General features: G+C 40.5%; 1 protein-coding gene across 6 annotated transcripts in view; it reads left to right on the top strand.

Moving 5' to 3' along the window:
- dock4b (dedicator of cytokinesis 4b) overlaps positions 1–27,328 on the top strand; it is a 119,919-nt gene that overhangs the window by 60,684 nt on the left and 31,907 nt on the right. For all 6 annotated transcript variants that reach the window (XM_067582546.1, XM_067582548.1, XM_067582547.1 and 3 more), the window contains exons 13-32: positions 541–666; positions 3,993–4,117; positions 4,755–4,917; positions 7,812–7,918; positions 9,706–9,859; positions 11,037–11,134; positions 11,353–11,436; positions 12,116–12,216; positions 13,144–13,225; positions 14,956–15,126; positions 17,164–17,356; positions 17,953–18,089; positions 19,784–19,918; positions 20,694–20,792; positions 22,352–22,446; positions 23,109–23,184; positions 23,858–23,958; positions 24,289–24,347; positions 25,197–25,345; positions 25,659–25,744. In XM_067582546.1, coding sequence (XP_067438647.1) covers positions 541–666; positions 3,993–4,117; positions 4,755–4,917; positions 7,812–7,918; positions 9,706–9,859; positions 11,037–11,134; positions 11,353–11,436; positions 12,116–12,216; positions 13,144–13,225; positions 14,956–15,126; positions 17,164–17,356; positions 17,953–18,089; positions 19,784–19,918; positions 20,694–20,792; positions 22,352–22,446; positions 23,109–23,184; positions 23,858–23,958; positions 24,289–24,347; positions 25,197–25,345; positions 25,659–25,744 — 2,341 coding nt within the window. The remainder of the gene's footprint in view (positions 1–540; positions 667–3,992; positions 4,118–4,754; positions 4,918–7,811; positions 7,919–9,705; positions 9,860–11,036; positions 11,135–11,352; positions 11,437–12,115; positions 12,217–13,143; positions 13,226–14,955; positions 15,127–17,163; positions 17,357–17,952; positions 18,090–19,783; positions 19,919–20,693; positions 20,793–22,351; positions 22,447–23,108; positions 23,185–23,857; positions 23,959–24,288; positions 24,348–25,196; positions 25,346–25,658; positions 25,745–27,328) is intronic.

Below are 27,328 nucleotides of genomic sequence, written 5' to 3'. Positions count from 1 at the left end.
ATTTCGCCACTGCCTCTCAAATTTCCTAAAAACATCCACAACAGTAATAATAAACATCATCTCGTGTCTCATACACTCTCTTACTGTTTAGCAGTTCTGCCTCTCCTCGTCATGAGCGCGATCAGACGCACACGCACGCGCGCATCAAGGAGATGCATTTTGAGCTCTGAATACAAGCCGGTCTTTTAATTTAACTGACATTTGGAGTTATTGCATAAGGATATTAATTTTATATGACAGCCTTCATGTAGGATTTCCTCTCAATAAAGAAGAGCTGGGGATGACTCACAGGCTGTGTGCATTTTTTCGTTCTTGTGTGTGGGGGTGTGTGTTTGCTTTCCATACACAGAAGTGCTGCTGTGAATACTTTTTTTTCTGAGCTCACCAATACACGATTGTTTATAGTGTTGGGAATAAGGTTATGATATGTTTGGTTTTATTGAGTAAGGGAAAAGGGAGGGAAAATCTGAGCCGTGTCGTGGCTATATAAAAGAATATGTTACTTTACATTTTGATTTATGTTATTTATTTCATTTTTAGGTCTGGCTGTGGCTCTCCAGCTCCTCCATGGGGACATTGAGCAGCTGAGACGGGAATACATGGTTCTCTTCACTCGCGGTGTGTCTATCACCAGGAAACTGGGCTTCTCTGATGTCATCATGCCAGGTAGGACACCACAAACAAGCTCACATGAATAAATAATATAGTGCCAATCGCATTTTCGGCTATTACTGTACGTTCCCTCAGTGTGTTTAAGAGCACAGTCTTGTGGGTTTTCTCTACTGGATGTCAGCTGTTTTCTTTTCCCATACTGTGGACTGTGTTTCTTCAGGGCTACTGGTGAATGAGCATGTTATTCCCGCTCACTGCTGCTCCTCATATAAGGGCTTAATTTAAGAAGCTAGCTTCTGCGGGCATAAAAAATTAATGGAAGACTGCAGTCAAATAGGGACTTGAACTTCCTCAACTACTGTTTCTCCCTGCAAAACAGTACAAAAAAATGTCAAAATTCCACCTTTCTGTCCACTTCATAAAATCAAACTGCTATTGTCTCCATTACTGATTATTCCATTCGTTCACAATTAAGTTTTGTTGTTCACTGTGTTATGCCCCAGGACCCTGTTTCACCAGAAAGTACATCACATTAAGGAAGATAACATTATGTAACATAACACTGTAAACAAGGCCCCAGCTGGCCAATTTTGAGCAAGGACTCTCTGTGTTTATTCCCTATAAACTGCTTGTACCGCTGAAGGAGACATGACATATACTCGCACATGATATATAATTTCCTATGAATCAGATGGGTTCTTGTAGGAAAAGCTTGCCTGGTAGCAGGTGTGAAGACACGTTTGTAAAGTGGGTATTCCGACTATTGTGTGACCAGTAAGTAACAGAAACAAAACACATATGATTTCCATGTAAATCAGTGTTTTGAAATAATATTTTTAGTATGAAATCATATTTTAGATGACACCTTTGAGGCTTTAAAGTTTATAATGTATTCTCTAGTTTTTATTTTGTATATGTTGACCTGCCTTATAATACCTAGTTTAGTTGCCTTGGTAACGCTTGACATCCCTACCTACAAAGTCATTTTTGAATTACACACCTAAGGGTGCCTTTAGAATGATGAAATATGCAGGTTGTTTCAGGTAGACAGGCATTACTTAGGTAGCTGCTTCTCTAAATGACGCAGACTCCTGCAGAGACCCTTAGGCTTAGCAGGATGGGGCCCTGTTGCCATGGTAACAAATGTATAACCACTCGAATGTAAGACGAAACAAGGGACCACAATTGTAGATGTTTATATTTACATGTGGCGAAGTAATTACAGAAAGGAAACAATGTCTGAACTAGCCTTCTCTTTGTCTGTACATTGATTCATGAGGGCTGACACAGGGGACAGATTTTTTTTTCTGGTAAATCCATAGAAAAGCTTTTCTTTTGTATAAGTGAGGTGCGCTGACTGGTCACACAGATAAAGAGGAACCACAGACTGTGGGTCCCCCAGCGCCTCACTAACACAGATTTATGTTCCCTTTCTTTGTCTTCGTCTGACTACAAACCCTTAACGCTGAGTGCTCTCACCCTTTCTGCCTGTGTAAGTCTGCCCTTGGGCTAAGGAAACCGTCTATGCCTCTTTCTCTCTCTCTCTCTCCTCTGGATTTGTATCTGACTATATCTTTTCTCCTCTTTTTCCCGCTCACACACAAACACACTCTCCTCTGCACCTGGCTGCTTCACCCCCGCTCTTTCCACTTCCCTTTTTCCCATTGTACATTAGGAAACTGCCCCCATGTGTTTCTACCTTCTTGCAGTCTTTGTGTGTGTATCTGTATGAAGCATGCGTACAGTATGGGTGTATATAGAATGCCTCATGTTGCCATGGTTACAGTTGTCAGGAGCAGAAAATCAATGTTGACCCTAGAGATAGAGATATGATGAGTGCACATACACACACACACACACTCGTATATTCACACAGAGGTTATATAGGAAACCTGTTTTACAATGTGTCAGCTTGGCTGCAGAGGAAACAGACCCATTCTCTCTCTCATTGTGAACGCTTTGCACCATTTTCACTTCCCCTACAGAAGGAAATAAATGTGTGCTTGGCCCAGACATGCAGCTGCTATCGTAACAAAGCAAAAAAGATGTAGAATATTGCTTCCTGGGATTATTTTCCTTTGGTGTTTTGACAGATTGCAGCACCAGCCTCGGGAAAAAGGCTGAGTTACTGGAGCGGTTATAGGTCATGCTTTGTTTTTATGGATCCCAGATACTGACTTCAGTGTTGACTTCACTGAAGTTGAGATTCGAACTGGAAACCTTTTGGCTACAGGGTGAACTCTGACGCCTTGCTTTCTTTGGTCTGATCGACAGTCCATAATCCAAAGAAATTCAGTTTACCATCATGTATGACACAGAAAAGCTTCAAATCCTTACATTTGAGAAGCTGCAACCAGCAAATATTTGATGTTTTTCCTTAAAAAAATAACAATTATCCAAATAGTTCCCAATTAATTTTCTGTTGATCGACTGATTGACTAATTGTTGCAGCCTTACATGTTTTTCTTCACTGTGTACATTATGTATCCTTTTATACATACTGTACAGAATATAGTATGTGGGGCAGATGTCTACTTATATCTGCTAAAACAGCACTACATGCAGTAATTGGTATTAAACATAAGGGTGCCATTGTGTGTGTTAATGCTTGTCACTGTATATGGACTTTTGTTATTGTTGTAAATCAGTATCGGCAGGCAGGAAGCACCTGCCCGTCTTTATGTGATCTTTGCTGCACTGAAAGTCTCATAAACGTCTCTGGATGGAAGTGGGAATCAAATTTCATACAAATAACAGGCACAATACAATTTATTGCGCCCGTAATAGTTTTATGTTTACTTTCTGTATTTGTTGTGAATCATCCCTTGTGTAACTTTGAGTAATGTGGGCGTACTGGTGGCATTATGATGACTCTGGGCTCTTAGTGTTTTGTTTTGCTGCTTTTTAATTTGCACATTCGTTGTCTTCTTCCCTCTGCGGCCTGTTTTGACCTCATCACCCTTAATCAGTGTCACTTCGCTGACAGGATGAGGCCAACCTTACTGACAGTTTGAGATGACATATCTGATGATTTTTTTGGAAGACAATAGCATGCAAATGTTTTTTCCTCATTTAATAAAATTACACTTTTGTCTTTAAGCAAACAAATGAATATTGAAAAGAATATGTATTCAAGTCTACTTGCAGCAGACTTTAAATTGTGTACACTCTAATGTTTAAATGTCATATTGTAGCATTAGCCTGGATTTCATGTCAGCAGAAAATACATCATTAAATACTACTAATGTAAATGCTGTCCACCCCTGTCATGAAGCGTTGCAATAAAAAATTGTCATCAAGCTGCTGGGAGGTCATTAATAATGCTCGCTTGTATGCATAATCAATGCCTTGTTGCCTCTTTTACTTTCCTGTTCCTGCAGGGGAGATGAGGAATGACCTTTATGTCACACTGGAGAAGGGAGAATTTGAAAAGGGTGGAAAGAGCGTTGCCAGGAATGTAGAGATCACCATCTATGTGCTGGATATTGATGGACAGATCCTCAAGGTAAAAACATGTATTTTTTGTCTTATTTAGCAACTGTTTGTCATCGTTGTTTTGTCTCCATTTTTCAAGAAACATAACTGATTGTCTTTAGGAAAATAAACCGTTAACCGACTAAATGTTTAAGGACAGTAAACACCTCATTTAAGTCCTTAGTTTACTCTATTTTTTCTTAATAGTGGGTGTCTATTTTGGAAAGAAACTCTTTATTTAAGTATTGCTGACCTAGATAAGAGCTAAGTGTCTCTCCAGTGTGTTGCCTACTTCTGGTTCAGCACTGTGACAGTCTGCTTCTGTGGTTTCCTACGCTGCCTCGGCCTTGGACAGAAAATAGACTCAAATATAACCGCCGCTGCCACTGCATGGCACGCAACCCTTGAACACACACAAACACACACATGTAAACCATGTCATTCTCACTTTCTTTCATTTGTGGTGTCCGCACATGGAGGCACAGCTAGTATATTCATGTCTTTTCATGTCTGTGACACATTAATTCATTTCGTCTGCCCTGTTATCTAACCCTTGAGCCTGGCCTCTCATTTCCTCTTTTCACTTCCTGTTCTTTCTCCGCATCATTCTTTCCTCTCCATCTCTGTCTCTATTCACTCTCCTCTTTCTGTCCTCCTTCCTCACTCAGAGTCACGTGGCTGCTGGCTCTGGTGAACCAGGTGGGGACGAGTACCACTCCTTGGTGCTGTACCACAACAACAGCCCCCGCTGGGCGGAGCAGATCAAGCTGCCAATCCCTGTCGACATGTTTCGGGGATCGCACGTCCGGTTTGAGTTCCGACACTGTTCTAGTAAGTAGGAATGAGGATGTGCGTAACTTATCTGCCAAACACTTTTTCCCCAGGATATGAATGCATTATGTGTCACCCAATGAAACAGTCAGTGTTTTCAGTAGTTCTCCAGGGGAGTTGAAGGTAAAGAGGTGCTGTTGTTACAGGAGAAGAGCATTCACCTCCCCACTTGAGACTGGCAACCCTCCAGCCTCAAGCCCTGAGGCTCCTGCCACCTCTAAACAGGCGTTGTACAAGCGTATAAATGTGCGCTTGTTTTAGCATTTTCATAATGAGGCTAGTTTGTCCAACTTCTCACCTCCTAATGAGACAAAACTTTAATTACAACCAAAATATTGCTCTCGCTCTCTCTCATCCTTTTTCTGGGCTATGGTAAGAAGGCCGAGTGTCTTATCTCATAACAAGCTGATATTATTATGTCGTTTGCAGCCAAGCTGGGAGGCTGCGTGGCTGTGTGCAGTAGATATAATAGCCTTATTACTTCTGGCAGTGCTAGCATTGCTACCCAAGGGCTTTCTACTAAGAGCCCAATTTAGGCCTGTGGTGACACCAAACTGAGGACATGATATTACATATACTATTAGGGCTCCCAAACTTAGGGACTACTTGCCTTTAGAAATATGATTAGCCCTATGATTTTGCCCTCATCATGCAGCCACGATAATTGTTAATTTGTTTGGGAGTCCAGTGTGTCTAAATGGTGCTAAGTGGGGCGGTAGGGACTTGTCAGTGTCAGCAGTGCAATTATTTGTTTTACTACAGCTGATTGTTTATTGATGTGTTCTGCAATGAACATGTAAGAGTCTGTCCATTCTTGATTAAAAGCTCTGTTTTTGCTGTCTGCTTTTCTCTTTTAAGAACACACCATGTTAAATTACTTTTCTGTGACTCGCTTATTTCTCCGACTGACAGTCTCTCGTCTCGTCTCTCCCCTGTGTGCTTATCGGAATGCACAGATTTGATTGGCTGAGTAGCATCATGTGAGATGATTTACAACACATGCAATTGGTCTGTGAGTTTCCTTGGCAGCTGAACGCTCTGTCAAAATTTAACAATTCTCAATAGTTTATTGGTTATGATGAGTATAATGAGCTTGCACTTGAGGCTGCACTTCCTTGGGTCCTTAGCCATACACCCGCCAAATGTGAAGTAGATCAGATGATCGGGTCTCGAGATATGTGAAGGACAAACATACATACATACATCCATAGATTCATACATGTATACAGACAGACAGAGTCCTTGCTTTATAGTTACACTTGTGCAGTGCACGTTCAAAACGTGCCTGTTCAGAACAGGGCCATTACTTATTATTTCTTGCAAACCACATATATATATATCAATTGACAAATGTATCAATTAAAGTGATAATGAATTAATAAATTAGCCTAAATGGTTTAAATCCAGACAGAATCTTCACCAGAGAGACTAAACTGAGGCTGAACTGTAGAATCGGTTTATGGCCTTCTTTTGGTTCATCCTGCTGCCCATGAAACGTCTCTGCGCTCCTACTGGCTAGTTTTACTGCCTCCGTCTCTGTTTTTTCTCCAGTGTATACTCGTTCTTCTTTCTCGGGCAGTTTAACTGAGCGGGGCGTGTGTTTTTGTCCTGCTCAGCAAGTCAGAGCCCAGAAGCTCCGTCCTGCTGTGATATGACTGTGTTTATATCAAACAGCCCCCGTTGCACTCAGACACAGAGCTGAGCCGCCTGCTGTTCGCTTGTTTATTAAACGTGACGCGTGTCCAAAATGCACCAAATTTTGACAATGCACTCTCATGTATGCCCAGCAATACATCTGCCAAGTGTGAAGTAGATCGGATGAACAGTTCTTGAGATATGCGAGGGACAAACATACATACACACATACATACATACAGACAGACAGAGATACTATAGTTGCTGTTGGATGAGCAAGCCCTGAATACATTGTTGTATATACTGGTAATAGCATTTTGTATTTGGTAGAGCAGATTTGAAATATAACATACATCAATCTCCACCTGATCTGCCAAGCTCAGCTAAGCTGGCGTTTCACACAGTACCCCTAATCTTTACTAATCTTCAGTGCCCCAGGGCTATGAGGGTTTATAGATAAGGAAAACCTGTCTGAAGAGAACCACACAACAAAAAGTAAAAGTGCACAATCTTCAGAGTCTTGTAAGCAATAACTTTCCTGGTATAAAAACCTAATCACAATAAAGCGAGGCAGAAATAAAATAGCAGTTGTGCAGCACCAATTTCTAAGTTTAATACAGTACAACTTGTGCTTCTCCTGAGAGAGCAAACACACACACACACGTACAGAGCAGACTGGAAGAATGAATCACTGCTGTCGGAATGAGAGGAAATAGGAACCTTTCTAGCACTACTCTCCTCACTTCCTGCTAAGTGAACATTAGTACTTTATTGCTAAAGCAGCAGATAAATCAGATTACATGTGTTCATAATGCAAATTATGCCCAGAGCTTTCAGAAAGCTTCTTCAAAACACAGCAGTTAATCACTTCCTCGAAGAGTATCTTAACAGCATCTAAAAATCTTGTTTTGCTGGGTTTTGCTCTTTGCCAGTGGTTGATTTTAGATGTGTACTTGTTCAGTGCTCAGTACACCCTTGTGTACACACAGTTGTGTGTGGTAACAGGTGCCATTGGTTTCTAATCACACCCAACACTGATGGTACATAATGATGTTAATAGTACACTAGTTGGCACAGCACAAGATGTAAACAAAAAGGGGACCCACTGGTCAAACATTTCACAGGCTACCTATCAATCCAGCTTGGTGTTAAGTTGCACCTTAGAGGAGGACCATAGATGTTACTTTTGTTTGTTTTCATGGAGCCTGTTTTTGTGTATTTTGGATTCAATGTCGTGTCCATGTGTTTTTGTTTGACAGCTAAAGACAAGGGAGAGAAGAAACTGTTCGGCTACTCCTTTGTTCCTCTGATGCAGGAGGATGGCAGGACTCTGCCTGATGGCAATCATGAGCTCATTATCCATAAGGTAAGGCCTGCATACCCTCATCAAAAAAAAAAGATTTGGACTGAGTGACATGTGGCCTTTGCAGGATACATATTTTGTGCTGTTTCTGTCTTGATTTTTAATCATATCAAGGATTAAGTCTTATTTTGTATCCATAGGATTAGATCATTTCACTGTTTCCAATGCATTGTCATTTATTTCAAGACATTCCTTAGTTTTTACTCAGAGAAAAGGAAGAGCCTGTATTCATGCACATATTGAGCACATTAAATGATCTCACTTTTTTACATGTCACAGCTCCCTTCCTTTTTTCTGAGTCAAACTGACCCATTTGGAAAGCCTTTTTCCACAATTTCCCGTGCATTCCTTAGTTTTTATTAGTGTGCTTTCCTGTCCAGCCTTATGTCCTCGAATGACACATTTGAAATTATATCTACCAGCTAAGGTGCAATTCTAAAACCACATATTTCCATTGTGAAAAAAATAACTAAGTTCCATTTTTATCCTCTGGATTGGTAAATTGCAGCTTGTAGATTCTCTTACACAAACACACTCACTGACTTGCGTCACAAAGGTGTCACAAAGGCTACTTTGGACTGGATTACACACTGTCTATGATTATGTGAATCAGTTGTTCTAAATAACAAAATGTGATCATTCTATCCCTGTTTTGCACCACAAGATGACAAACAGCTCTCATCACTCTGCCACAAACTGACAGGCCAATGAGCAATGTCCACTTATGTAACATTGTCAAGCTGTGAGATTGAATTCAGCCATGAGTGAATGTAATTTTAAAAGTGTGAATGTTCGTGGATGTGTGTCTGTTTGTATTAGAAACATTTGCATCCACATTTCCCCTGAGGCAAAGTTGACAGATATTGTAACACAGACCTACTGTGTTAGACTCTGTCTCTGTGTTCAGCATGACCTTTATGTCCATTTTCTGAATTTAAGAGACTAACACTCATCTTTTCACACATTTTGGTTTTGACACATCAAAAGACTACAGTAAATAAAATGGCCAACATCCCCAGTTAAAAGCTACTGCTTGGGTGTAATTCGGAATAATTGCAGACTACATGCTTTTCCTCAGCTGCAGGCAAAGGGTGTGTACATGAACTCGGGCTTTGTGGAGTGAAAAGCATGGAGTGCTTTCATACATATTATTGGCGGTGAGGCAGAAAAGTAACCAAAAAGTCTGATCATTTATGTTGCTGTTGGCTGTAGTTTATTTCAGTTGTCTATAAAAAAAAACAAACCTCTTTTCATTGTCCTCTTTTCCGATCAGGCTGCCAGCTTTAGTCCTACCAAACTCTGGACAACTCTGGTAGGCTTGTGTGTTCCCACTGTTGTGGGGGGAAAAGGCCCGTTCTAGTGCCAGATGGAAGTTGCTGAAAAGCTCAAGGAAACTGGCATGGCCTAGTTTCTCCTCAGACCCAAAATAGACATGGAAGAATCAGTCCAAACTGTGTGGTAGCTTTGAGGCTCAAACAGCCTCAGCTGTGCATTAAAGCTGCACAATACATCATCAAAATAACAAAATCTCATTAAGGAATTATGCAATTTTATCATCCCAGCAGGCTGCATTTCTGTCAAAGAAACTAAGAAGGTTTAATACTGGTGTCAGTGTTCTGTGATGAACCTGCCTGTGACATTTTTGTGATCACCCACATATGATTTAGTTAAATGTTTTGATAAATTGGCAGCAGAAAATGCAGCATTACTGTAGAAATTTGATCATATCACATTCTTCTTCTGTGCCAATTCATAAAATGTGTCCTTATCTTTTCAAATGTCTTTCAAAGTGTGAGGAGAACACTAACCTGGCAGACTGTTCGCGCTACCTGAAGCTGCCATTCTCCAAGGCCAACCTTCCGTCCAACAACCAGACGCTGAAAGGCACCAAAGAGTCTTTCTGGATCACCAGCTTCCTGTGCTCCACCAAGCTCACACAAAACGGTAAAATAGACTCGAGGATTGACATTTTGGCCGCTTTATTTGATGAGGTGTGTTTGGCTGCGATGTTCACGGTTTGAATTGGAGTTGGTACAGCGCAGCGCTATCTCTTCCTGTCCTCTTGTGTTGAGGATAGAAGTAGCGCTGCCAGCCAAAGATAGTGATCAACACTTCACAAAAGGCTAACAGAATGTTCAAATGCCATATGTTTAAAAGAAGAAGAAAACAACAACATTTTCACACTAAGTGAGAAAGTGATGATGAAGTCATCCAAGTGTGTGAATAAATCTGTGAACATGCAGGGGGGCAGGAACAGCTTCCAGTTTTCAGAGCTTTACTAATACTAATAAATCCCCCTGTTCTCAGAACTATGCTTGCAGAGTGGGATTTGTAGTTTTATTTTTGCAGAACTAGCTGGCCACTGATACGTTTGCCCTCATTCATTATGTAGTGAGAATACAGTCGTGATCAGTTTTATCGGTTCATTCCAAACTTCAATAAACACTGTTACTATTTTACCAGACAGCAGTATTTTCAGAATGCATAAAAGCTGTGAATGATTAATTATTTTTTACCCCATTAAGTAGAATGTAGAATATCTTAACATAAAAAAAGCTACAGGCACAATTTACTTGCAACAGGCTGTTAATTTCCTGAATAGAGGAGATGTTATTGGTGAATTCATTTATAGAAACATTGTAGAGTTCTGATGAAAAAAACATATTTTACAGATTGGTACAAATAAATCCAATCATGCACACAAACAAACACTCACCTCACACATGACACAAATTCACACATAAAGTTGCAGAAAGACACGCTTCAGGTTGAACAGAATCCGAAGAGACAGCTAAAAGACTTTCTTCTTCGGGGTTATGTTTTATTCATGGGTATGTCTGGGGACTCTGGCTCAGAAAAATGACTTTTTATCTCCTTTATCCCACTCCACTTGAAAATATCATACTTTGTTTGGATTCGGTGGAGTTTTTGGGGCAATAATTGAAGGGTGTGGTGATGCTTTGTGATCAGAGGGGGACATCGCTCTCATCATCCTGCTTTTCTTTCTAAACAAACGCGAGATGTCTCCTTATCTCTTACGCTTGTCACTTCTATTTATTGTATCTCCCTCTTTTTATAATACCGTCTCTCTACATATCTCCCTCTTTTTGTCTTTCCTCAGGTGATATGCTGGACCTGCTGAAGTGGCGAGCCCACCCCGAAAGGATCAACGACAGCCTTTCTAAGCTGAAGGAGATCGATGGCTCGGAGATTGTCAAAGTACGCCCACAATCAGATTCTCAGCCCTGAATTGCTCCCGCTATACTGGCATTCTGAGTATTGATTGTTCCTGATTTGATTCAGTCCACGTGTTTTTTAAGTTGAGGTTGCGAGGATGAGGATGTGCAAAAAATGAAAAGTCAAGTTAGTTTCATGCTGCAACTCCAGATGTGCCAGATTGCACACACATATACTCTTTTTTCCTGTTCCCTGTCCAGTTTCTACAGGACACCCTGGACACTCTTTTTGGTATTCTGGATGAAAGCTCACAGAGATATGGCCTTAAGGTGTTTGATTCGCTGGTAAGTAATTAGTCATAATTTCAATGGATCTTTTTTGTATTTTCTGTTTCCTGTTTTCCTTCTCATAGCACTTGAGTCAACCACAGAAAACAGAAACACAAAACCAACTGGTGGAGAAAGATCTAGTGATGTAACGCTTCAGAGCTCAGTGAACCAATCTCACCCTGGTCATGCTGCACTGCGCTGATAGAGCGAGGCCATTGATCGATCTCTCTCTCTCTCTTTTCTCTCTGTCTCAACATCTGTCTCATGCCGACACATGAACACATTTTCTACTCTCAGTGTGGCGTTATCAAGTGATGAAAAGGTCTAGTGAGCCGGTGCAGTCATCAAGTTTCCTTTTTGTGATTTTGAGATCAATCCAACAAGTCTGACAAGTGGACTTATCTTCTGCGGTCAGACAAATTCAGTGCCTGTACAGCCTGTACACACAGGATATATGGAGTAATAAGTGCAACCACTGTCGTAACTTTAGCTTTCTTCTTTTTTCTCTGTTTTTAAAAATCTGTACATGTAAATATGTATTGTGATACTCTTTCTTCTTATTTCTTATACAGCATTTGATGTATTTTTTTCTATGGATGACATAAAATGAAGTGAACCAATGATTCACAATATTGTGTATCTGTGGAGTGCCATTCAAAACACCATAAAGCTACAGTAATATGTTTATTTTTAGGTCCACATCATCAACCTTCTCCAGGACAGCAAATTCCAGCACTTCAAACCAGTCATGGACACCTACATTGAGAGCCACTTTGCTGGAGCTTTGTCATACAGGTATATGATGTTTCAGCCTTCACTACTGCAGATGTGTGAAGGCTATAAAGCGGCACCTTGAGTGCACAATATCTCAGCCTTACCCACATATTGTATTCTAATCACATATCACATGGCCAGACAGTATGAGAGGCATTGCTTCTCTGTGCTTTGATTTAGCCAACAGAGGTGTGAATAAAATGCTTATGGTGCCCCCTGGCTGATGAAAAGTGGAATATGAAATTGTTTCTCCTCGCCCGCCTCTCCTCTTACCCATCACACGCATACACACATATTCGCAACCTGCTGTTCTCTCTGGCTGTCTTCTTCACACTCTCTGTACCTGCTAAGATAGCATGCTGATGCTGTTCACTCTTTTTTTTCAGGCTTTCAGGTACACACAGACGCACAAAAAGCTGTTGCCACATCCATCTACTTTGAACTCTTTTAACTGTGATATTATTGTGCCGTTTAAAAGTAAAAGTGTCACACTTTTTATTAACAAACAAACAGTGCACACATGATTTCTTCTTTTGTTATTATAGCTGTCTTAAGTTATTAGTGTGGAACCAATATGTCATCCAGTTCTGAGGAAAATGAGAAGATCCTCTCATTCAGTTTTATTACAGTCTTCACTGTCACCAGCTTACTAGTGCACAAAGAGGATGCCTGTCTTGAAATATTTGTTGCCTAGATTTAAGCAGTTTCATTCTAAACTATTTTAAAAACACAGGAAAAACGTCTTTAAGATCATTACTTCCAGCTGTAACACTGAGATCAGCTGTATTAGTGAAATAAAATGAGTGGCAAAGGACTTTCTCTGCAACTGATTTGTGTGATGAAGTGTTTCATTTTAAAACGCTGCATTGCCTCATCCATATTTGCTGAATCCAGTGAGAGAAGTTATTAGAGGTGAATGGTGATACTAAGTGTGTGTGTCTTCCCTAGGGACCTGATCAAAGTGCTGAAGTGGTACGTGGACCGCATCGTTGATGCAGAGCATCAGGATCACATACAGCAGGTGCTCAAGGTGAGGCATTCGCTCTAAGGCTGAATTCAGTGAAAACACCAGTCCTCACCAGTTCATTTGAATGAGGGTAGTGTGTTTAAGCTGTGGGGATGGGGGCCAAAGGCGCCGCAGATGCTGCAGGGGTGCTGTAGCGGCCTGTGGCGAGAAAGTTGAACCGGAATCAACTTTTGGAGAAACGCAACCCGACGTCACGCTGCAGTGGCCAATCACAGCCGGAGATTAGACTGATTACAGCTGTACAACCCTGCCATGACGGAGGACAAAGACGTTACTAGGAAGAGGGGAGTTTTTGTTTGACAACGTTGAAAGTAAAATTAAGCTTTGCTGACGGCTCTCTGACTCATTTTAAAAAAGACAGAGAAAAAGAGAGAGGGAGCTCAAGCGTGCTGAGACCACCAGCACAAGAGAGAGAGAGCAGCGGTGGTCGAGTGAGCTAGAGAGTGAATGAACAGAGTGAGCAGTGTTAGTGAGAAAGCTAGTGAATGAAAGGAATAAAACATTATTTTCTGATTGTTTCATGGCAATTACAAATAAACACACCTGCACCCCCACCCTGCAACTCCGCACAACCCTGCAGAAGTGTACTGCAGCGCCTGATTTGGTCTGAATACGGCCTAACACACATACAAACACTGAGGCTTCCAGAGTGTTATTTTCAGATTGCACAACTCAACATGCAGCAGCCCTTATAGACACACAAACATCGTTTCACCATCCACACAGATGCACCCAGAAATACAAACAAACAAACTTGCTTCCTCTCGCTGCCACTCCTGCTAATTTATCTCCCCATCAGCAGTGAATACATCTTGCTGTCATTCATTATCCCCCTCCTCTGTCTATTACACTGCATGCAATTTTAATCAGCAGAAATGCCTCCGGTGTTGGGAATCCACATCACATTATTCTAATGAGTCATGCAGAAACACGTCAGAGAAGCACATTATGGCTTCGGTAGTGCAGTTTCCCACTTGCCATTCACGGAATACATTCTGCAGAAGCAAATATTACACTGTCACTCAGTAAATAATATATTAGTGATACACTGCAGATGTATTTGCAAGGTTTTGTTTGTGTGATCTATAGAATGTCTTTCATTAGGATTTTATTGCACTTCCTTTTCACAGATTTAATTTTTTTTTAAGAATGTGAATTGTGTTATCTTTAAACAACTTTGTCATACCTTTCTAATAAAAACAGGGTGCTTTGAAAGTAGTACACCAGACAAACTTTTGAACATTGTCTTTCGTCAAAAGCTTGACGGAAGTCTGTACACTTAAGGTGCAGCTAATACACATTTTCATTATAGGTTAAAATGACAATTGTTTTTTCAGTTATCTAGCTAAATATGCAGTCTATAAAATTAAAGAAAATCATGAAAATTGTCCATCACAAGTTCCCAGAGCCCGAGGTAAGATTTGTCTGACCTCTAGTACGAAACCCAAAGATCTGCTATTTACAAAGATATGAAAAAGAAAAACAGCAAATTATCACATTTGAGAATCTGGAATCAGCAAATGTTCAATTAATTGAATATCAAAACTGTCATTACAGCACCAGTGTACATCTTGTTTTGCCACCAGATAAATGGAGTCATAAAACTTTGAATTAAGTTCATCAGGGGCAAAATTAAAATATCACATTTTTCTTTGACCACTTTCACTGGAAGTAAAGTGCGACTTGTTCCCATTTTCACCACCTGACAAATTATTGTTCTTTCTGTCTTCCAGGCCAGCGAGTACATCTTCAAGTACATTATCCAATCTCGCCGACTCTTCTCGTTGGCCACAGGAAGCCAGAATGAGGAGGAGTTCCGAGTTTGCATCCATGAACTCTTCATGTCCATCCGCTTCTTCCTCTCGCAGGAAAACAAAGCCACTAGTCCCGTCGCACAAACACAGGTATGTGTGTCTATGTGTATGTCTGTGCTTGTGTGAGTATGCAGGAGTCTTTCATGAATTCCCCTGCGCCCATATCTGTGTCTCTGTCTGTCTCTTTGTGCATATATGCGGATGTGTGAATGTGTGTACTTTTCTGTGCCTGTTGGAGCATGTGCACCACATTATGTTTTCTTTCTCGAGGACTCCTGTTAACGCAGTTGTGATAGGTGAGAAATTGGCTGTAATTGAATTTTATGCTGCCAGAGGGTCTGGAGTCGGAATAGGAAATTTCGTGGCAGCTTTTCCTTTTTCCGGTGGGAGGTCTTGCACAGTAGGGCAGCCGTCTTCACTGATTCAGAATAAGACCAAACAAACAAGCTAAAGATGCAAATTATAATCCTAATTACACACCAGAAACAGCTGTGTGTGGGGAGGAAATACCTGTGATTTTGCCTCCACCTGTGTGTGCATCTGTGTTGTGCTGTCTCTTCTTCCTCTTTTCTTCCTCTTTCTTCTGCCTTCTCCATGTCCTTTTTCTTGTTTGGCTGTCACGTCACTCGTGTGTTTGCTTATCCCTCTAAGTGTTTGAATAATGTCCTTTTCATGGCAGATATTTTGACTCGTCAAAGCAGGAAAAGCACAGATGTAAATAATAACATTAACAATAACTCCATTCCATTAATTATCCCAGTAAGCCATGTCGGTGAGGATTCACAACAACAGAGCGCTGGAGCTGGCTCACCTAAATTGAATGCAGCCAATTGTAATAATATCTCTGCACCTTGAGGCCATAAGAGTGAGATTATTAGTGTCACATAGCTGTTTCAATCATGGCCTCTCCAAGCCTGTCTGAAAAGCTCCATTTCATCCCTCCACTGACTTCTGATCTAGACTAATCTTTATTCTCAACACAACAACAGCAGTGGGAGGATGCAGGTCAGGCAATTGCTAAACCCAGTTAATCTGTGACATGTGGCACAAATACTGGTCAATAGGCACAAATGTATGCACACATAAACAGGAAAATCATATGTGCTGTATGACAGTTTGAATCACAGGATGACACACACAATTATATTGTTCCACCAATACTAGAGACCGTATCTCGCCAGAACAGGTTAGATTCTCTGATTGGTGTTGCGTTTGTGAAGTGAATGTCAAGTTGAAATCCCTGCACAGCTGGAAACATTTGGCTCGGGGAGCACTTATATCCTCTGAGCAATTAAAACAGGATTTCTCACAACATTTTGGGTGTGTGACCCTGTGTCTATGTGTGAATTGAGTACCCCATTTTATTATCAAGCAGTTACCACCAAGGAGCCTTTAATAAGTAGCAATACTGTAAAACTTCTTATTGCTTCATCTGAATTTCTTTTCTGTCAAAAGCTAACATCTGTGACAGTGAAACAAGGTGTTGCTGAAAAACAGCTTCAATCCTCTGACAGGCTTTCCTGGATAAATAATGTTAAAAGACAGCAAATGAGACAATGAGACGCTTTGCTTGATTTTAGTCATCTTCATTTTTCAAATAGTGCAGCGAGAATCTGACAGAACATGACAGCAATAAAGAGCATTGGACGGAGAGCTACAACGCCATCGGACAGCAGTCCCACTGGAGCAGTCCTTCAGTTTAATCCACATAATCCCTGACCGCCGGGGTTTCCAACCAAATCCAATCCTGGCCAGTGATTCATGGCACAAAAATAAATATTTACTTTTGTTTTCCCAACAAAACAACTCTCCATAAACACTGAAGCACTTTATATGAACATTGAGCTACACAGGACCTCCACACCAGGCCCTTGATAAGATTAAATATACAGTATGTAATGCTGATATAGTGGAACATATATAAAATTACTGTACAAACACTACTAAACCTTGCATATGTATTCATTTCCTAAAATACTGAACAACTGAAGAAGTCTAATTTGCAGCTTGAGTGCTGTTGGCTATTAGGTATGAAGAAAGGGATTCCTGTCTTTGAGGAGAATTTATTTTGAAGATGATGGATTTATTAGGCGTCCATGTGATTGAACATTGCCCCATTCTGCCTAGGCGGTTTTCCTGCGGACATTTCCGGCAGTCTATGGTGAGCTGTTGAAGATCTTTACAGTGCGAGAGGTGGCCGGCTTCGTCAGGGAGACTCTGGGCAGCTTGCCGACCACCGTTCACGCCGACTGCCCCCTGGAGGCTGTCAAACTGCAGTGCATTGCCAAGACTGTGGAGAGCCAGCTTTACATCAACCCAGGTATACACACAAACAGATGCACAGTTTTAGTACACTTTGATGTGAATACATAATTAAAGCTTGTTAACATGCTGGAAACTCAACGCAGGAAAAAAACGTGAGCAAATAACATAAATCCATGCATACAAATTATGAACAACCAGAATAAACAGTACAGAGGGAAACAAACAGATTTCAACAACTAGATTCATCCGTACAATTTAGACAATGATCAGCAATACTTTGTATGTTTGTCTTGTCCTGCAGCTTGTACACAGAGGCTATTAGTCCATATCACACTCTTCAGATTTGCACTCCTGCTGTGCAGTCATTTGAGAACACAACTCAGCTAATTGTCACCCTGCAGTGCATCTAACACTGTGTCATTAAATTGTTCTTAATAAAGGCATACACTGAAGCATATTAAAGTCAGGGTTTTATTTCAAGCATGCTTCCGAAAGCTACACATAGCAAGAAGAACATCCCTCATGCAAATTACATTAATGTTACACAAACATTATGCAAAGAAGAGCTTTTACATCCACAGAAAATTCATGTGTTTTCCCTTTTTTTTTCTTATGCATCATTATCATCTTTGATGTCTGTGAATGTTGCAGAGTCGCGGTGCATCCTGTTGCCAGTGGTTCTCCGAGTCCTCCAGGCCCACATGCAGGAGCAGAGAGACCTGGTCATGTGTGCCCGCATCCTCACCAGCATGCTTTCCCTCATCAAGAAGGAGGAAAATGGCACTGCGGTGAGTATTGAAGGGATAAACAGTTGCCATTATAAATTTGCCCCTTATCCTAGTTTGACATTTTTGGGAAATAAACATATGAAGCTCCAGCCAGGAGACAGTTAGCTTAGCTTAGCACAAAGACTGGAAACAGGGAGAAACAGCTAGCCTGGCTCTGTCTACCCACCGACACTTTAAAACTCACTAATTAACACATTAGATCTCATTTGTACAAATCATCTGTACAAAAACCAAAATGTAAAAATGACTTGCTAAACTATTTCTTGGCCGGTTTAATCACCTCTTAGAGTACTGTCATCACCGTGAGGTTGCCAGGCAACCAGCAGAGAAGCAATTAATTAGTGATCTTGCTAGGTGCTTGTAGGCTGATTTTGTTACTCTTATCCTTTATTTAATCAGGTAAAAGTCCCAGTTTCCCCCCCGTGTCCAGTCATTGGGCTAGGCTAAGCTAATCAGCTGTTGGCGTTAGCTTCATATTCAGCATACAGACACAAGAGTGGTATAAAAAAAGATTCAAACCCTTGCCAAGAAAGCAAAGAAGCATGCAGTATTTCCCCAAATGTCAAACCATTCCTTTAGACTATCCTGCATCATCATTGCAGTGGCAGCAGTAGAGATTCAACTTCAACAAAGTATATTGTTGCACAAAATTAAAATAAGATTTGTATAAGATCTTCAACTTATAGATGAGAGACTTTTACATAAATCTAAATGAAGTGACTTTACATCCTGTGCAGTTGCAATGAATTCCCTCTGCTATTCTACAGTACACTTCTACAGTATGAATGTACAATTGATTTACCACCATAATAACTGGAAAATAACTTTAAAGGAAGTCAAAGTTAGAGGAATTAATCTTACAGCAATTTCCTAGCCAATACATTGCAATAGCAGATTGCTTTGTTGTGTGTGTATATATAGTCAATTAGTCTTGGTAACAGGGACATTTGCAGCAGTGCAGTCCAGTAATGAGACCCATCAATTTAGCAATGGGCATTGTTGAAGTGACAGTCACTTCGAGCTGCTTGTGTGTGTGTGTGTTGGTGCAGCAGCTTGGGTTGCCTAGCTTGTGCTGATCGCTGCCAGAGGGGCAGCTAGTGGTAAAGGCGCCCAGTAGGACACACACACACACACACACACACACACAGACAAGCACCACATCTAAAGGGAAGTGACAGCAGTGGCAGCCAATGTGCCAGTCTGAACCTCCTTCTCATTATCACTCTGTCCAAGACCTGTCTGTCTTGTCAGGGGTAGAGACTAGAGGGAGACGCACACACGCACACACACACACACACACACACACACACACACACACACACACACACACACACACACACACACACACATAAAACTAAACACAAACCAGTCTATTCTCCACTCTCTTTGAATTGTTTTTTTATTTTTGTCTCTTTTTCTTTGATTTCTACCTTATTTCATTCCGTTCCATTCTCTTCTTTCTCTGTAAGTTTCTAAATGTTTCTCATGGCCTTGAAACTTTTTATTAATCTCTGCACTCACTAGTTCAAGACTCATTAAAACTGTGATGAAAGTGAGTGAGTAACGTCCCTTGTCAATCATGGTTCAAGGTTGCACTGGCAGAAAAAACACACAAGGGGAATACAAATTACTTAAGGTAACTATGGGGGAACATTCATGTAACTTTATGAGTGTGTGTTTTCTCCATTACATAGGAGCCAGTGGTCTCCGAAGAGGTGGAGCTGATTGTGGAGAGCCTGCTTGGAGTTTTACTGAGGACCATCCTGGAAATTAGCAACCGCCCCCAGCCTGCTGGTCCTGCCATGAGACTACAGTTTCAGGATTGCACTGTATGTGTGTTTTTCCTATGTATAATACATTGTGTGTGTGTGTGTGTGTGTGTGTGCCTCGCGCTCACCAAATTGTTTTGGGACTAAGCAAAATATACAAGAGTAATTACAGATTTTAAATTGAGTTGCTGCTGTGGCGGCTATAATTCCACCAACATTATTAACATTAATGGCAATAATTAAGATTTTTAATACAACACAGCACAAAAGGGGGAATGGTGAAGTGGGTAATAATGAGATCATCATCATCATTGTGTGCTGATGGAAACTTAAGGAGGGGTGGGAGTGCTTCCACTTGTAATAGAGTTCTACTAATGTTGCTACAATTCCTTCTGGTTGCTAAGAGAGGTTAATAAAGGGCACAGATCTGATAAGTCAAAGAGCTTTTTCCTTTTTTGTTTCTTCAACAAATAATACACAGGACTATTCCACTACACTATAGTGTCTTTTCTTAACTTTTTTTTTTAGCATTTGGATCCCCTTGGAGTGGATACCATGACTTCATATCATAACTTACTTACATTTTATTACTAAATAACAACTTTCTGCACAAATGTTTCAAACTACTCGAGTATGTGAATCCATATATGCATTTCAAACACATTACAAGTTCAGGCCATGTCAGTAGTTAGCTGTGTTTCTGTTTCAGAACGGCTCTTTTTCACAGTGTAGGCAAGGGCACCCCTGAAGATAAAGATGATTACAGCATACCACAGTGTTAATACTGATGAACACGCCATCTTTCCTTTCTCTTCTGTGTGTGCTGTCCTGCCAGGGAGAGTTTGTGGCGTGTCTGTTGGCCCTCTTACGACAGATGAGTGACAGACACTACCAGCAGCTACTGCAAGCGTTCAGCAGCAAAGACGACCTGAGGGTAAGGCCGCCGCATCCATCTTTCTCCCACTCTGTACTACTGAATGTGTCTCTGTGTGATTCTGAAAGTGAATAAATGATGAAATGAATGACACTGGATTGGATGTTTGACTCCCACTTGTAGTTTAGCTGGTTGTTGCTGCCAGGTATCAGGCTTCCATGTAGAAAAAGGGAAATAAGGCTGAGTGGTACTTACAGAGATGGGGAAGGAGTGATATAACTGGATTTATTTGGTGTTAATTAAAATGCCTGCCAGCCAATGCCAATGTAAGATCAGAGGTATCAGACACCATTTCAATCTTTTTCAGATATTTATCCTTTTCTAGACACGTAACTATACATTTTGTCATTACTTTTCCTTAGCCAGTCCTGCAATATTTACAGTTGTGCTAGTGCATAGATAAATATATGTATTGGCATATAAATACTGGCTAAAGAGTGCAATAAGAATTGCCATATATATGTTGTTTTTTCTACTTCTTGTCTGCCTTTTTGTCTCTTTCAGTCTGTCTCAGAAAAACATTTTAAAGAGACTCATTCAGTGCACTTGCAGACATTTCTACATAGACATGTACACATACATATATGATTATGTACAGTTACTGTGCATGTAGACACACATATCTGTGTGTCTTAATGCTGACCTGTGCACAAATATGGACTGGACAGTAAGGGAGCTGTACTGCAGGGTCAGCAGTGGCAAGATAGATGAAGAAGAGCAGAGAGATAGGAACACAGAAGAGAGAGAGAGAGAGAGCAGCAAAGTTCACTCCAGTGAGAATTACGATCAATTCACTGAATGTCAGACACAGTAGAGAGGTTATATGCTCTTGTTAGCTTGAAAGCACTTACTGGAGAAAGACATTTTCCCTATAATTTTATCACACTGATACAAAGTAAGTGTCTGGAACGTTTGAAACTATTGTTCAGCATAGCTCTTTTGGGCCTTAGTCAGCATAAAAATATGTGAATATGATAGCATTGCTGTTCAGTCATATGACACAATGTAGTTATCATAAACAGGCAAGTTGGCTCCAACACATTATTTTTGACAAAGAACTGAGTACTTATATATTCAGAATTCAGATTGTCTGAATAATAAATGTAAAATGTATATAATGTATTCTATCCTGTTTATAGTTCACAGAAACAGTTTCACCTGTATATAGTCATTCCTTATGTATGTTTCTGAAGATTGTTGTGTTGTTTTTCTGTGCAAGTACACTGAGAGCCACTAAACTGGAGTCAAATTCATTGTATGTGTACTTGCTTACTAACATAGGTGCCCAATGAAGATCATTCTGATGTATGTAGCTTGACTTTGAATGTTTCAGAACCATGGACAGAGGCCATGTTTAAAGGTTTCAGCACCATGGAGAGAGACACAGAGAAAGACTTTAATTTAGAGTACTGAGCAAACACAGCCTGATTCCTTTAGGCCTTGAGCTTGTTTTGGGCCTGTCAGATAGCAAACTGTTTAAGCCAGAATTCATCCTGAAGCCTTAAGCCAGTATTTTACCCAATGATAACATGCCTGTGCTATCTGTGTGTGTGTTCCAGGATTTCCTTCTTCAGATCTTTACAGTCTTCAGGATCCTAATCCGACCAGAGATGTTCCCCAAAGACTGGACTGTCATGCGGTTGGTCACCAACAAGTAAGATCATGCACACTCACGCACAGACACACAGACTGTTTGTTCAATCAGAGAGCTTTCATCTGCTGATAGTGTCTTTCTTCAGCCAATGTGTGTCCCACCTCTCTACATTCTCTTTTAAAAGCACAACTAGATATTAGCAGTATCTACCTCTCACAGTGGAGATACAAAGACAAGTAAAATATTTTTACCAAATTGTCAACATCCCATAACAACATAATTGTCAGGGAATTTTGATGTAGTGCTCTTTGTTCAAATGAGAGTGAATCCAAGGCTACTGCACTCTGTCACTCTGGAGGACACTTTCAAATGCAGTGGATGCAGGATCTGATCCATAAAGGTCACTGAAATGCTTGTATCTACTCAGTAATGAAGGCATGTATCTCCAGTAGCAATAGCACCAAAGTCTGTGGATCATATCACAGACTTTTTAGCCTTAAAAGAATTGAAATTCAGAAAACTGGAACATAAAAAAGTTTTGTGGTTTGAAAGGTAATTCCAAATGTTTCTTTCTGTATTTTGTCATCGTGTCCTATTACTTCATCCCTGCATGATTACTTCACAAAAGGCGCCATCTGAATAATGTGAATCATTCATGGTGCATTTTTCTCCAAGGTGACACAATAACCCCCCCCCTCTCTCTCTCTCTCCTTTCCTCTCAGTGTCATCATCACAACTGTCCTCTACCTTTCTGACGCTCTGAGGAAAAACTTTCTCAGTGACAAGTTTGACTACAAGGTACGGGGAAATGTGCCGGTGTGTGTGTGTGTGTGTGTGGGTGTGTGTGTAGATCATGTAGTGCTACAGTGCTTCAAAGCTGTTTGAGTATCAAACAGCCTTACATCTAAAAGGCTGCAGCAACATTTTACCTCCCACTCACACACACCCTGACACACAGGCAGATATTCAATTATGATAAAAATTAAAGGATTCTTTTTTTGTTTGTCAGACTTCTTAAAACAAAAGCTTTCATAGAGGCAAAGATATAAAATGGAGCTGACATTAATCAAAAGCTTAGGTCAGACAATAAAATTAGCTAAAAGCCAACAAACATAGAATGAACAGTGATTTAAAGATTAGTTACTTAAATTATAGTGAGACCTTTCTTCTTCCTCAAATACTATAAATCTACATTTCCTATTCTAAGTTTGAATATTTAGTGTATTCAGATATTACTGTATGTTTAAAGGATGCACAAGCATTTTTTGTGACTTTAATTGACAGCTTATGTTCAGCATGTATTACAATATACATCTGAAAACTCAAATGTCAAGAATCCATGGATACTAGTGGAAAATTGTGAAGATTGTTTTTTTTTTTAACCTGAATTCATGAAAACGTAAGTAGGAGGACGTTTTGGAACACATTTGACAAGATGACAAGATGTTTTGGTTTTTTTCCCTGTTTTCAGGTGTGGGACTCGTATTTCTATCTGTCTGTAATATTTATCAACCAGCCCTGTCTTCAACTGGAGTCCTTCTCACCCTCCAAGAGGAAGAAGATACTTGAAAAGTAAGTGCTGTTTGTTTTGGGGAGGGGGGGGGGGGGGGGGGGGGGGGTTTGCACGCACAGACACTTTCTCTCACTCTTTGCCGCATGTGTTAAGTGGGCCTGTAACGAGCGGTGCACTGATGCTCAAAGATCTTATCTTGCTCAAGCTGTCTGTCACTCACACACACACACACACACACACATACACATACACACACACACACACACACACAAGCTGTACTGTATGCCACATACTGTATAATGACTACTTAACATGCTGTTCTGTGCAGCCTTTCTCAGTATTTGCCTGCAGCAAGCACACATTTCTAACCGTGTTATTGTATCGTGCAGGTACGGAGACATGAGGGTGATGATGGGCTGTGAGATCTTCAGCATGTGGCAGAATTTGGGTAAGATGATAAAACACATTTGTCATCTCAACACATGACATTTACTTTGATATGGCTCACATGAATATTTAATATGGACTGTTTTACGAATTATCAGATGATATATTCTTTAGAAAAAGACTCACTTATACTCATCTAATACATTCAATTTATGATTCTTCTCACAAATAAAGTGTTATAAAGACAGCCTGTCTTCCATTCAACCAATTAGCATCTAATGATCTTTAATAACATGCCACAAAAGTCAACATTTATTCCTTTCTGATTAGTCTGTATGACATACAGCACTAACATCAGAGATAGTAAAAGCAAAGCATTTCTCTGTTTCTTTGTACTTGAGCTGATGGGAATTAAAAACTGCCTTTTTTTTAATGCCAAAAAAAAAAAACCACACACATCACCATGGCAACCAGCTGGATGCTTCGATCTGCTTTGTGTGGATCCTTTTGTTCTGCTCTGAGCCTGTGATGGATCTCTACAATTTTCTGTTTTAATCATAATTTTCGGTGTTTTATGTTGTATTCAAGTGTGTTTTATCACAATTTGAAACGCATTTTGAAGTCATTTTTGTTTTATTTGACGTCAGTATGAATGGTAACGTCCCTACATCAACGATAAAAACACAGGCTCTGTCATTATTTAGTTTATGAACATACTGCTTCACTTAATTTTGTTAAAGTGCAGTGCACTTAAATCAAAATTACCAGAGCAGCCTTTATTGTGGTTGAAATCGCTGAAGAAAGGAATCTATCCAAGGTTGGCTGAGTTGCCGCTGACATAAACAATACGCTGTGTTCAGGGATAAAGTGAGAGCCTAACCTCTGTGTTGACCTCTATCTTTTTCTGCAGGGGAGCACAAGTTGAACTTTATCCCAGCGATGATTGGTCCGTTCTTGGAGGTGACGCTGGTACCGCAGCCTGATCTCAGGAATGTCATGATCCCCATCTTCCATGACATGATGGACTGGGAGCAGAGACGCAGCGGCAATTTCAAACAGGTACACAGCTGTTGAGACCACCTCCGCTCACTGAAACTGATATTTAATCACAGGATTAGATGGGCTTTCAGTAGTGAGCCACAAGAAACAAACATCATGACCTTTTTCATCAGTGCAGGATTAAACTCTAAAACTGGACTTGTGTCTGAGACTGTTCTTATTCTAGCAAAGTCTTGTAACAAATGACCGACTTTGACATGACACGAAGTGATTTGATTTAACACACTGTTTAGTTTTAAGCTCTGACCCATCCATGTATCGGTATTGTTTGAACTGGCAGCTCTTTAGAGCTTTAAATGCTTTTTCCTTTCAGGTGGAGGCCAAGCTGATCGACAAGCTGGACAGCCTGATGTCTGAGGGCAAAGGAGACGAGACGTACAGGGAGCTCTTCAACAGCATGTGAGTTAGAAGGAAAACAACAGCGATAGGGACAGAAACCATGAGGATTATGGGCGTACGGGTGATGTATTTTGAGCAAAAGGTGAATTCATACTTGAAGATGCAGCTACCAGGATCTAATATGAATACACCTTTTGCTAATTACCGTTCATTTTAGAAGAAAGGAATGGCCCCTCAGAGCCACTCAAGAGCTCAACTAGCTTAACAGTAAAATCACAACAGAGGCTGAAATACATTTGCTTGGACAGAGGCCATTTCAGGACACTGGTGGCATCTGCACCGACAGAGAGAATAGCCGTTTATGGCGTCTAATCACCTGAATGGCGCGACCCACACAAGGCTTCATCAGGTAAATGCCTGCGTGGGCTGAAATCTCGGCTCGTTTACCTCGGTAAATGGCTGCTTTATCTGCTGTGTCTAAGTATGCTGCTGACGAAAATGAGCTTTTAACTCTGAAACCCAAAGAGCACAGATAACAACATTACAGCACAGAGAAGCTCTGCCTTGATGTTTTACTTGAGTTAAAAAAAAAAAACTATAAAATGTGTTGAGCTTTTAGATTGATTACAGAACATGCTGCGAAACAAAAAAACTGTTTTAAGCCTTAGTTAGCTCTTTTATATTAAAGTGTTGATATGAAATAGATTGATGAAATAATAATCAAAGGTAAGTGATCAGCTCCGATCACCTTCATCTTCATAAACACGTCTGTGGCCACTCTGTTGTCCACTCCGTCCTTGTGTTTCCAGGTTTGTGCTCCTGCATGCGTAGTGTTTATGTTCACGCTATCGTGTGTGTGTGTGTGTGTGTGTGCGCTCGTGTGTGTGTATCCCTGCTTCTTTCGTGGTTCTGTGCCTGTTCATATTTTTATGTCGCCCTCCACGACGGACGACCGTATTCAGACTCTCAGTCTTACATTTCAGCTTAGCCTCTCAAACATGACTGCATCAAAGGAAGACTGAATCATAAACATACTGTCCATCTCCTCTAGTGTCACATCTGTGAATCAAAGTGTGATCTCAATGAAGATTTTATCAGGATTTGTGTACTGTAATTGATCCTTTGTCTTTCATAGTCAATCACTCTTTTTACCATCATTATAACATATGAAACATTATTGAAAATAGTGTAATATCACTGCATATTATTAAAGTCTGTATATCTAATCTACATAGTGTAATCATGCATTAAGAATCTCTGAATGCAGTTAATAAGTTATGTTTACATTTAAACTGCATTTCTTTATGATTTTAGCCAACCATGCTTAATTAATATATTGCTTTTCATTTAATTTATTTCCCTCCTACTAACTCCACTAACCCCTAAGCTAACCTGTGTGAGTGTGCGCTGATATTAATCGTATTAATATAAATTTATTCCGCCTATGCTTCCCGCCTGGAGTAGAATTCCTCTGTTTGGTCCATACCCTAGGTAAGACGCTCTCCTCTTTGTTCTCTCAGTGTCGTCTGTGTGAGGGGTAACAGGGTGGAAGGGTTTGACGTTGGGGAAAATTTGTCTTCTTTGCTGGCCAGTTGAGATAACCAACCAACATTTGGAGATGCAATTCTAAGATCTATTTTGGCG

This window comes from Thunnus thynnus, chromosome 23 (genome assembly GCF_963924715.1).
Source record: "Thunnus thynnus chromosome 23, fThuThy2.1, whole genome shotgun sequence".
Lineage (NCBI taxonomy): Eukaryota > Metazoa > Chordata > Actinopteri > Scombriformes > Scombridae > Thunnus > Thunnus thynnus.
The sequence above is the reverse complement of the archived record's forward strand: the minus strand, read 5'-3'. Positions and strand labels throughout refer to the sequence as shown.